Consider the following 12883-nt stretch of genomic DNA (forward strand, 5'->3'; position numbering starts at 1 on the left):
GAAGGAACTTTCTGGGTAGTGCTGAGAACCTGGAATCTTCATTAGCACACACCGTCATCCAGTGTCAATGGATATCGTGCTCGCACCAAGCTCCCAGTCACCTCTCCTGCCAAATCCCAGCTGCAGCAGAGGCTGGAGGTGTCACATTGCTAACTAGGTCTCCCTCAACCCAGTGATGTTGCCTCAGGATGGAATAGAATGAATCAGCAATTCCCAATTCCCATGAATAAATAAAAGGCAGGGTTTTTTCTGGATTAATGCTTATCTCTTAACCAAAATCACTAATAAATTACCTGATCATTATGTCTGTGGGATCTTTGTGTGCACAAGTTTGCCACCCTGTTTTCTTAGTGCTAATGGCCACACTTTGAAAGTACTTTATCAAGTGAAATTCTTTAGTATGTCATTTAAGTACATGTTATCTGAACAAATGCAATTTTGTACAAATGATCAACCAATGCAATTTTGCAGTTAGGCTTTGCAAATAGGGACTAATGTTTAACCTATGCATTCTGCTGACTGTAGAACACAGAGCCTAAAACAAAGAAATCTACAGCACATTACAGGCCCTTCGGCCCACAATGTTGTGCCGACCATGTAACCTACTCTAGAAACTGCCTAGAGTTTCCCTACTGCATAGCCCTCTAGTTTTCTAAGCTCTCAGAGTCTCAAGACCGTATTGTATCCACCTCCACCACTGTGGCTGGCAGTGCATTCCATGCACCCACCACTCATTGTGTGAAAAATTTACCTCTAACATCCCATTTGTACCTACTTCCAAGCACTTTAAAACTATGCCCCCTCATGTTAGCCATTTTAGTCCTGGGGAAAATCCTCTGGCTATCCACACAATCAATGCCTCTTATCATCTTATACACCTCTATCAGATCACCTCTCATCCTCTGTCACTCCAAGGAGAAAAGGCCAAGTTTACTCAACCTATTCTCATAAGGCATGCTTTCCAATCCAGGAAACATCCTTGTAAATCTCCTCTGCACTCTGTCTATAGTCTCCACATCCTTCCTCTAGTGAGGTGGCCAGAACTGAACACCGCACTCCAAGTGGGATCTAACTAAGGTCTTATATAGTTGTAACATTATCTCACGGCTCTTGAACTCAATCCCACAGTTCATGAAATCCAACACATCATTCTTTACAACACTGTCAACCTGCACAGCAGCTTTGAGTGTCCTATGGACACAAACCCCAAGATCTCAATGATCCTCCACACTGCCAGGAGACTTACCACTAATATTATATCCTGTTTTCGAATTTGACCTTCCAAAATGAACCACTTCACACTTAACTGGGTTGAACTCCATCTGCCACTTCTCAGCCCAGTTCTGCCTCCTATTGATGTCACGCTGTAACCTCTGACAACCCTCCAGACTATCCACAACACCCCCAACTTTTGTGTCATCAGCAAACTTACTAACCCATCCCTCTACTTCCTCATCCAGGTCGATTATAAAAATCAAAAAGTGGAGGGTCCCACAACAGATTTCTGCGGAACACCACTGGTCACCGCCTTCCATGCAGAGCACGAACTATCTACAATCACCCTTTGCCTTCTGTGGACAAGCAAATTCTGGATCCACAAAGCAAGGTCACCTTGGATCCTTGCCTCATTACTTTCTGAATGAGCCTCGCATGGGGAACCTTATCAAATGCCTTACTGATTCCATATACACTACATCTACTGCTCTACCTACATCAGTGTGTTTTGTTATATTCTCAAAGAATTCAATCAGGCTCATAAGGCATGACCTGCCCTTGACAAAGCCATGCTGACTATCCCTAATCAGATTATGTCTCTCCACATGCACATAAATCCTGCCTCTCACTGAAGTAAGACTCACTGGTCCATAATTTCCTGGGTTATTTTCACTTGCTCATCCAGGTAGTTCCTCTCCAGGAAGTCACACAGATGAGGGTCACCATGCTGATTGGAGAGCTTGTGCGGATCCAGGAGACTCAGGTTCACATCCTTTTCCATCTGCAGAGGTCTCTGCATTGCCTCCAGACCATTGCTCCACTTATCCTTCTCTGGCTTCTTGATGCCCTCCAGCACGATCCGGCCTCCTCGCAGGTTCTGGAATTCCATCCATCTCTCAGCACACTGCTGTTCCTCATAGGACTGCTTGCTGAAGAACTTGGAGAAGTGATGTACACTAATGTCATCCCGGTCAACGTAAGAGGACATGGAGAGGTAAGCGTAGGAGGAATAGAGCTCCATGTTAATCTGCCTGTTGACTGCATCCTCACATTCCTTCTGGAAGTTCTGACACACTTGGGAAGCCAACCTGTTCGATGGCCAACTGAAACTCACTATCACCCGGGGAAGCTCCTGAAGAACCTCATCAAAGGGAAGCACAGGCGTGCTAGGAGTTGATAATTTACTTCAGTTTGCATTAGTTAGAGGCTGTGCCATTGAGACTGGAATGGCCACTTTACAGGGTTCCTCATGTCTCAGCAGTGCCATCTGCTGCCCAAGCACAGCATTACCATTCCCAGCACTCTGTTCACAGGTAGTTTCACTCTCTTTGTAAAAAAAGAGCTTTTATTGTCTTGTATAAGGGCTGTATGCCCTCCACCTGTACTTATGCTTTCAGCATCAGCTCTATTTTGCTTTTTTATAATTTATAATAAGTAATAGAAATAGCGATTGGGACTGGCAGTTCAGCAGTATTCAAAAGCCATGTTGATCAGCAACACAGACAAAATGCTGGAGGAACTCAGCAGAGCAGGCAGCATCTGTGGAAAAGAGAAAACAGTCAACGTTTCAGACCAGGACCCTTCATCAGGACGAAGGGTCTCGGCCCAAAACGTCAACTGTTTACTCTTCCACAGTTGCTGCCTGACCTGCTGAGTTCCCCCCAGCACTTTGTCTGTGTTGCTTCGGATTTCCAGCATCTGCCGGGTTTTGTCATCTATGTAGGTAAGTATGTGGGTATAAGATGTTTAAAGAGCTATGGGCCAAACACAGGCCGATGGGACTAGCTCACTAGGCAACAGTCAGCATTGACCAGCTGGGTTGAAGTGCCTGTCTCCATGCTGAATGGCTCTATGACTTCATTCTATTTTAGATTTGAAACACTCCATGAGAACTTCAGTTCACATTGCTTTCCTTTGCTCATTTCTGTCCGTGAGGATAAAAACTGGAAAATAATGAAAGTGTAAGGGACAACTATTTTTATAATATGACACAAAAGAGGCTCTGAACATGAGCAATCCTATTCCCCCTCCTTTCTTTTTATTCTGTCTCATTGGCCCGTCAAGGGGTAATTTATAGTAGGCAATTAACACTTAAGCTCCACACAGGCGGCATCGGAGGTCAAAAATGAGCCTTGATCACCTGGGCTGTGAGGAAACAGCGGGTAACCACTCAAAGAAACAGGTTTGAAAGTTATGGGTTCATTGCAGTACTCCCCATTCTCCAGACAGCAGCCAGAACTTTCTGCAGCATCTCTGAATTCAACATGGGACGCCTGAAAGCAACAGAAAGTTGATAGCTCAGGCAGGGGATAATGGACAAAGGAGGGGAGATGAGACCAGTGGGAAGTAAGGAGAAGCAGTTGTGACTTGTCCTTCTATTAATTGGTACAGTAAACCTTGGGAGGCACTCTCTTCACTTGCAGAAGTTACGTACTGTAAGATTAACATTGATAATCCCAATTACTCTGTAGATAACATACCCTGAGTTAGTTTACTGTTCTAATCCTGTTCGTACTTCACTCAAACTGTATGGGCGTATGTAAGATAATGGATATAATGTCCAGATTACACCAGCTGTTTGCAGTGATCCCTCCTTTCCTATGTCATCCCATTTTAACCCTTCAGCAGATTCCTAGTGCTTGGACAGCAGGAGACCGGATAGTGGTCTCCTCATTTTCCTCCTTTGCCTTCCTGTTGCTAGCTGTATGCTGGATGTTGTGGGGAATAATTACACCCATATCAGTGGAAAGTTAGGCACCAATGGGGAGGTGCATATTCAACACCTACTCTGTCTTAAATCATTAACATTAGAGCAATAAACTCAATCTCAAGATTCTTTTGGATATAATGTTGGCTAGGTAAGGGTGGACAACGTCCCTGCCCTTGTTTTTATCGCCCTTTTGTTGACGCGTAAGCATCAAGCAATGGCAGGAGTGAGCTCAAATGTTATGCCCTCTGAGGTTGAATGTCATACCAACTTTCCAAGCAAGAAACGGCTGACTGCTCAGTGAGGAGGTCAGGGGAAAAAATTTGGTTTTCACCAGAGGTGAAGCCAAAGAGGAACCTGGAAGAGGAAAGCCATCAGGAACGCCATAGAGGCAGCAGGGTGAGCCTCGAGATGGCTGTGGGTTCAGGAGGAGTGATCCATGTCAGAATCTTTCTTCAGGACCTCCTCTCTTTTTCTGTCTACGTCACTGGGACCAACACGTACCAAGGCGAGCAGCCAGAAGTCTTGGTACATGTTGGTACCAATGACATAGACAGAAAAAGAGAGGAGGTCCTGAAGAAAGATTACTGGGAGCTAGGAAGAAAATTGAAAAGCCGGACCTCCAGAGTAATAATATCAGGATTGCTGCCTCAGCTGCACGCTAATGATGGTAAGAATAGCAGAATTAAGCAGATGAATGTGTGGCTAAGTAACTGGTGCAGGGGGCAGGGCTTCAAATTCTTGAATCATTGGGATCTATTTTGGGGAAGGTATGACTTATACAAAAAAGATGGATTACACCTGAATTCAAAAGGTACTAATATCCTGGTGGGATTGTTTAATAAAGCTGTTAGGGAGGGTTTAAACTAAGTTGGCAAGGGGAAGGAAACCAAGGTGTTAGGGTCGAGGAAGAGGAAAATAGAAATAAGTCAAAAATACTGTGCAGCAAAAATGACAAGAAGGACAGGCTGGAGAATATACAGGATAATTTGCTGCAAAATAGAAATATAGCAAAATCGGCAACAGATACTGATCTAAATATACTGTACTTAAATACATGCAGCATTAGAAATAAAGTGGATGACCTTGCTGCACAGCTGCAGGTTAAAAGATATGACATTGTGGCCATCACCGAGCTATGGCTAAATGATGGATGTGATTGGGAGTTGAATGTCCAAGGATACACAGTGTATAGGAAAGATAGGAAGGTAAGTAAAGGGGGTGGCGTGGCCCTGATGGTAAGTAACGATATCAAATCAATAGAAAGAAGGGACATAGGAACAGAAGTAGAATCCTTATGGGTAGAATTAAGAAACAGCAAGGGTAAAAAGACACTAATAGCAGTTATATACAGGCCTCCAAACAGCAGCCGGGATGTGGACTACAAGTTGCAGCTGGAAATAGAAAAAGCGTGCCAGAAGGAAAATGTCAAGATAATTATGGGGGATTTTAATATGAAAGTGGATTGGGAAAGTCGGGAAGGTAATGGATCTCAGGAGAGGGAGTTTGTAGAATGCCTACAGGATGGCTTTTTGGAGCAGCTTGTCCAGAAGCCCACCAGGGGACCGGCTGTTTTGGATTGGGTGCTGTGTAACGAACCTGAGGCGATTAGGGAGCTGGAGGTAAAGGAACCTCTTGGAAGTAGTGATCATAATATGATTGAGTTCAGTTTCAAATTTGAAAAGGAGAGGCTGGTATCAGGTGTATCGATATTTCAGTGGAACAGGGGAAATTACAGTGGTATGAGAGAGGAACTGGCCCAAGTCGATTGGAAAAGTAAGCTAAATGGAGGGACGGCAGAGCAGAATTGGATGAAATTCCTACAAGAAATAAGGAAAATGCAGGAAAAATATATTCCAAGAAAAAAGAAAATCATGAATGGAAAAATGGCACAAATGTGGCTAACGAGAGAGGTTAAGGCAAAAATAAAAGCAAAAGAAACGGCGTACAAGGAAGCAAAAATTAGTGGAAAAATGAGAACTGGAAGACTTTTAAAAACTTACAGAAGGAAACTAAGAAAGTCATTAGGAAAGAAAAGATGAATTATGAAAGGAAGTTGGCGATTAACATAAAAAAGGATACTAAGAGTTTTTTTAAATATATGAAGAGTAAAAGAGTGACAAGGGTAGATACGGGACCGATTGAAAATGATGCTGGAGAAATTATAATGGATAACAAAGAGATGGCGGAGGAACTGAATGAGTATTTTGCATCAGTCTTCACAGTGGAAGACATGAGCAATATATCTGATAGCCAGAGGTATCGGGGAATAGAGTTAGGTATAGTCAAGATTACTAGAGAGAAAGTGCTTGGGAAGCTAAGTGGACTAAAAATAGATAAGTCTCCCAGTCCGGATGAGGTGCATCCAAGGGTTCTGAAGGAGGTGGCTTTGGAGATTGTGGAAGCATTGGAAATGATCTTCCAGGAATCAATAGACTCTGGCATGGTTTCGGAGGACTGGAGGGTTGCAAATGTAGTTCCGCTTTTTTAAGAAAGGAAGGAGGCAGCAAAAAGAAAATTACAGACCTATTAGTCTGACATCGGTAGTTGGAAAGATACTGGAGTCAGTCCTCAAGGATGAGGTTATGAAATACCTCGAGGTGCATGACAAGATAGACCGAAGCCAGCATGGTTTCATGAAGGGAAGATCCTGCCTCATCAACCTATTGGAAATTTTTGAGGTAATCTAGAATAAGATTGACAAGGGAGAGGCTGTGGATGTTGTGTATTTGGATTTTCAAAAGGCCTTCGATAAGGTGCCGCATATGAGGCTGCTTAATAAGATGAGAGCCCATGGAATTATAGGAAAGATATTGAAATGGGTGGAGCATTGGCTGATAGGCAGAAAGCAAAGGGTGGGAATAAAGAGATCCTATTCTGATTCGCTGCCGGTTACTAGTGGTGTTCCGCAGGGGTCGGTGTTGGGGCCGCTTCTTTTTATGATGTATATCGATGATTTGGATTATGGATTAAATGGTTTTGTGGCTATGTTTGCGGATGACACCAAGATAGGTGGAGGAGCAGGAAATGTTGAAGAAACGGAAAAGTTGCAGAGAGACTTAGTCAGTTTAGGAGAGTGGGCAAAGAAATGGCAGATGAGATACAATGTTGACAAATGTACAGTTGTCCATTTTGGAAGAAGAAATAATGGGACAGATTATTATTTAGATGGTGAGAAAATTCAAAAATCGGAAGTGCAAAGGGACTTGGGGGTCCTCGTGCAGGATACCCTAAAGGTTAACCACCAAGTTGGGTCAGCAGTAAGGAAAGCGAATGCTATGTTGGCATTCATTTCAAGAGGAGTAGTGTATAAGAGTAAGGAGGTGTTGATAAGGCTCTATGGGGCATTAGTGAGACCTCATTCGGAATACTGTGTGCAGTTTTGGACCCCCTATCTTTAGAAAGGATGTACTGATGTTGGAGAGAGTTCAGAGAAGATTTACGTGGATGATTCCTGGAATGCAGGGGCTAACATACGAGGAGCGTTTGTCGGCTCTTGGACTGTATTCATTAGAGTATAGAAGAATGAGGGGGGATCTCATAGAAACATTTCGAATGTTGAAAGGGTTGGACAGAGTAGATGTGGAAAGGTTGTTTCCCTTGGTGGGTGAGTCCAGGACAAGAGGCCATAGTCTTAGAATTAGAGGCTACCCAGTTAAAACAGAAATGAGGAGAACAACAACAAACAACGCAAACAACAGGAATTCTGCAGATGCTGGAAATTCAAGCAACACACATCAAAGTTGCTGGTGAACGCAGCAGGCCAGGCAGCATCTCTAGGAAGAGGTACAGTCGACGTTTCAGGCCGAGACCCTTCGTTAGTCCTGACTTTGATGTGTGTTGCAGAGATGAGGAGAAATTTTTTTAGCCAGAGGGTTGTGGATTTGTGGAATTCGTTGCCACATTCAGCTGTGGAGGCCCGATCATTTAGGGTGTTTAAGGAGGAGATTGACAGGTATCTAATTAGTCAGGGTATCAAGGGATATGGGGAAAAAGCCGGAAATTGGAACTAGGTGGGTGAATAGTTTAGCTCATGGGGGAGCTGCGGAGCAGACTCGATGGGCCGAATGGCCTATTTCTGCTCCTTTGTCTTGTGATCTTGTGATCTTGTGAAAGTTGCTCAGACACAAGTTGGGGTCTGATCAACTCCAGCTGGGTCACCTGGGTGAGAGTGTCTGATGTTGAAAGACACAAAGCACCCTGTGACCCTGGGTTACAGCATTAATGATGTGTCTGAGTGCATCTCAAGATATTTCATCCTATCCTTTCTTCTGCCTCTCTCCCTTCTTGGAGTGTGGAGTGACATTTGCAATTTTCCAGTCTTCCGGATCCATTCCAGAATCTAGTGATTCTTGAAAGATTATTACAAATGCCTCCACAAACTCTTCAACTACCTCTTTCAGAACTCTGGGGTGTACACCATCTAGTCCAGATGACCTATCTACCTTCAGACCTTTCAGTTTCCCAAAAACGTTCTCTCTAAGTATGGTAACTTCACACACTTCCTGCCCCCTGACCTCTGGAACTTCCACCATATTGCTAGTGCCTTCCACAGTGAAGACCGATGCAAAATATTCAGCTTGTCCACTATTTCCTTCTCCCCCAGTACTACCTCCCCAGCATCATTTTCCAGGGTCCAATATCCACTCCCATATCTGTTTTATACTTTATGTATCTGAAGAAATGTTTGGTAACATCTTTAATATTATTGGCCAGCTTACTCTCATATTCTATCTTTACCCTCTCAATGACTTTTTTAGTTGCCTTCTGTTGGCTTTTAAAAGCTTCCCAAGCCTCTAACTTTCCCCTAATCTTTGCTCTATTATATGCCCTCTCTTTGGCTTTTATGTTGGCTTTGAATTCTCTTGTTAGCTACGGTTATGTCACCTTTCCTTCAGAAAGCTTCTTCCTCTTTGCAATGTATATATCCTGTGCCTTCTGAATTGCTTCCAGAAATTCCAGCCATTGCTGCTCTGTGATCATCCCTGCCAATGTTCTTTTCCAATCAATTCTGGCCACCTTCTCTGTCATGCCTCAGTAATTACTTTTACTCCACTGTGATACAGATACATCTGACTTTAGCTTCTCCTTTTCAAATTTCAGGGTGAATTTGATCATATTATGATCATTTGCCCCTAAGGGTTTGTTTACTTTAAGCTCTCTAATCAATTCTGGTTCATTGCGCAACACACAATCCAGAATAGCTGATCCTCCAGTGGGCTCAGCCATGAGCTGCTCTAAAAAGCCACCTCAAAGACACTCTAGAAATTCCCCTCTTGTAATCCAACACCAACCTGATTTTCCCAGTCTACCTGCATATTGAAGTCCCCCATGACTATTGTAACATTGATCTTTTGGCATGTATTTTCTATCTCCCGTTGTAATTTGTAGACCACATCCTCACTACTGTTTGGGGGTCTGTATACAACTCCCATCAGGGTCTTTTTACCCTTGCAGTTCCTTAGCTCTATCCTCAAAGATTCAACACCTTCCAACCCTATGTCACCTCTTTCTAATGATTTGATTTCATTTTTACCAACAGAACAACACAGCCCCCTCTGCCTTCCTGCTTATCCTTGGACATTAAGCTCCCAGCTATAATCTTCTTTCAGCCATGATTCTGCAATTTCTACAATATCACACCTGCCAATCCGCAACTATGCTGCAAGTTCATCTACCTTATTCCATATATTGCACACAGTTAGGTACAATACCGTCAGTCCTGTATTCACCCTTTTCGATTTTGACGCATCACGCTCAACCTTTTGATTCCTAACTTTGTCTAAGATCTTACCAACATCTGCCTCCACAACCTCTCCACTAACTATTCTGGCATTTTGGTTCCCATCCCCCTGCAATTTTAGTTTAAACCCCACCGTGCAGCATTAACAAACTTTCCCACGAGGATATTAGTCCCCCTCCAGTTCAGGTGCAAACTGCCCCTTTTGTACAGGTCCCACCTTCCCTGGAAGAGAGCCTAATGATCCAAAAACCTTATGTGTTCCCTCCTACACCAACTCCTTAGCCACTGTATGGTTTCCCTAGTTCTGGCCTCACTAGCCTGGGGCACGGGCAGCAATCCTAAATTCACAACCCTGGAGGTCCTGCCCTTTAATTTAGCACTTAACTTCTTGAGCTCCCTGTGCAGAACCTCTTCACTCATCTTACCCATGTCATTAGTACCTACATGGACCACGACCTCTGGCTGTTCACCCTCCCAGCTAAGTCAGTTGAGGACTCGATCCGAGATAGCCTGGACCCTGACACCCGGGAGACCACATACTATCCAGGAATCCCGTTCTCACCCACAGAACCCGTTGTCCGTTCCCCTAACTAATGAATCCCCTAGTACTACAGCATGCATCTTCTCTCCCCTTCCCTTCCAGAGACTGGACCACTCTGACTTTCTTCTGTTAGATCCTCTCCCCCCCCACCCAAACAGCATCCAAAGTGATATACCTGTTGTTGAGGAGGCTGGCCACAGGCTCCTTAACCCTTTTCCCCTTCCTGACTCACCCAGTTTCCTGCGTCCTGCACTTTGGGTGTGACTACCTCTCCGTATGTCCTATCTATCACCCCTTCAGCCTGCCGAATGATCCAGAATTCATCCAGTTCCAGCTCCAGCTTCTTAATGCGTTTTGTTGGAAGCTGCAGCTGGATGCACTTCTCACGGTTGTAGCTGTCGGGGATACTGGAGGTCTCCCTGCCTTCCCACATCCCACAAGAGGAGCATTTCACTATCCCGCCTAGTATCTCGACTGTCCTAACTGAGCAGATTATAAAGAAGAGAAGAAAAAACTTGAGCTTTTCTTTCCTCTGCATTCTCTGTGTGAAGCCTCTCCTACCTGAAGCCTCTCCTACCTGAAGCCTCGAAGAGCTGAAGCCTTAAAAGCCACTCAGACAATAGCCACTGCGACGAGAGACATAGTTAGAGTAGAAGCCCAGTATCTTTTTCCTGTGGTTGAAATGTCTAATACTGGAGAGCATGCATTTAATGTAAAGGGGGGAAAGTTCAAGGAGATCGAGGGGGCAAGTTTTTTAGACAGAGGTTGATGGGTGCCCATACGCCTAAGAGGAGACAAATGTGATAGAGACATTTACGAGATACATGAATGTGCAGAGAATGAAGGGATGTGGACATTGTGTGTAGCCAGAAGGGATCTGTTTAATTAGGAGTCATTAGGTTAATTAATTCGGCACAACATCATAGGCTGAGGGAGCTATTCCTGTGCTGTACTGTTCTGTACTCAACCGATGGCTAATTTTATCTTTCCTGCCAGTTGACCTCCGTTTTACCAGAGGTGCTGGACACCTCACACGGTTGACTATGCTCTTGATGCCAAGAGCAGTCACTCTAACTTCACCCCTAGAACTCAGCTCTTTCTCCGTGGTTGGGGTGGGGCCTGGAGCCGAGCAGTCCTGACCCAACACAAACCTGGCGTCAATGAGCAGGTGATTGGTGAACGAATGTTGCATGGTTACATTTGCCCGTGACGTCCTGCTGTCAATTCAGTAAACCAAGACTCCGTCTTTCATTTTCCTAAATGGCATTCAGTATTCTGATCCTCCATCTCCCATGGAGCAACCTTTCACGGCAGATATCATCCCATTGACTCTGCATTGCACTGTCTCCAAGTCCTGAGACCAAAACCATTGTCACAGCCAGGGGTCGTTTTACTATGTAGTCTGTATCTCCTCAATGTCTACTCATGGGTTTGCACTGCCCTTGGATTGTTTATCTTTTGTGTCCGATTGTTTTGTCTTTGGACTAGCTCTGTGTTGCAGGTGTCTCATTTGGGATCATGGGCATTGTTAAGCTCTCTTTGCATTTATCACTTTTACTCAGTTTGGGATCATTTAATTAGCACGTTAATTCCTACGAGCTCCAGGGTGTATTTCAGAGGGGTGGGGGAGGGAATGTCAATCTATCTCTGTTGGGTTGTTATGCTTCCTTGTCAAGTGAAACTCACTGAGTTCTTGTGTGTATCATCAGTGACCTCTGTTCGTCAAGATTCAGTATTTTTTTCCTGGGCTTTTGTTAGCTTTCCTAGTTAATTTTTGTAATAATTTTTTAGTTTTATTTGAATTGCCAAAGTCTCCTTGATTCCTGCACTTGAGTTGGCTTGTGATCCTTACAACTAGCCCCATTCCTTCAAGTATGATCTCACTAAAGTTCTTTGTAAAACAATGTCCTTGTATTAAAGGCAACTTTTTTCCATCCCAACAGACTAATTCAGATCCAGTATTACGCAATGAGATTAAAGTGCCAAATGTAATGTTGAGGGACCTTTAGAAAAGAGTGTTCATGATATTATTTAATGTTATTTAAAGACTAAAGGTTTCTTACTTCACTTCAAAACTAGTTCTTGAATCTAAATAAAACAAACTACAAAGTCATGCATCATGAGTTGTCTATGGAATATTAAAAAGTATGAGAGTGGACAAGCATTAGTTAATGTTTAAAGAATTGATATAGAGTCTATCACAAATGAATGGGTCTTTCAGGCACATAAAGATGACCAAAATGTGGCTCAGGGAAGTTAAGGCCAGCATTAAATTAAAGACAAAGGCTTACAATGTTGCCAAAAAATAGCAGTGATACTGAGGACTGGAAAAAAACTCAAAATTTAGGAAAGGAGGATCAAGACATTGAAAAGAAAATACAATTCAGGAGCAATCTCACTAGAAACACAAAATTAGACCAAGAAAGGTTCTGTAGATTTGTAAGAAGAAAAGGATTAGCAAAGTTAAATTCATCACTTAGAGACTAGGCAATGCACACAAAATACTGGAGGAAATCGGGAGGTCAGGCAGCATCTATGGAAGGAAATAAACAGTCGATGTTTCGGTTATCTGATGAAGGGTCTCAGCAAGAAACATTGGCTACTTATTTGCCTCTTAAGATTCTACCGAATCTGCAGAGTTCCTCCAGCATTTTATGTGTGTTGCTCAAGAATTCCA

The 12883-nt window shown here is 43.5% G+C and overlaps 1 protein-coding gene across 1 annotated transcript; it reads right to left on the bottom strand.

Moving 5' to 3' along the window:
* Positions 1-1861: 1861 nt before the first annotated feature.
* On the bottom strand, positions 1862-4456 carry LOC134336975 (ferritin heavy chain, oocyte isoform-like; the record flags this gene model as incomplete). Its single annotated transcript, XM_063031717.1, has 2 exons — positions 4427-4456; positions 1862-2347 (listed from the first exon to the last, which is right to left on the bottom strand). Coding segments are annotated over exons 1-2 (516 nt in total), but the record flags the coding sequence as incomplete, so codon positions are not given.
* Positions 4457-12883: the final 8427 nt, after the last annotated feature.

This window comes from Mobula hypostoma, chromosome 23 (assembly GCF_963921235.1).
Source record: "Mobula hypostoma chromosome 23, sMobHyp1.1, whole genome shotgun sequence".
Taxonomy (NCBI): domain Eukaryota; kingdom Metazoa; phylum Chordata; class Chondrichthyes; order Myliobatiformes; family Myliobatidae; genus Mobula; species Mobula hypostoma.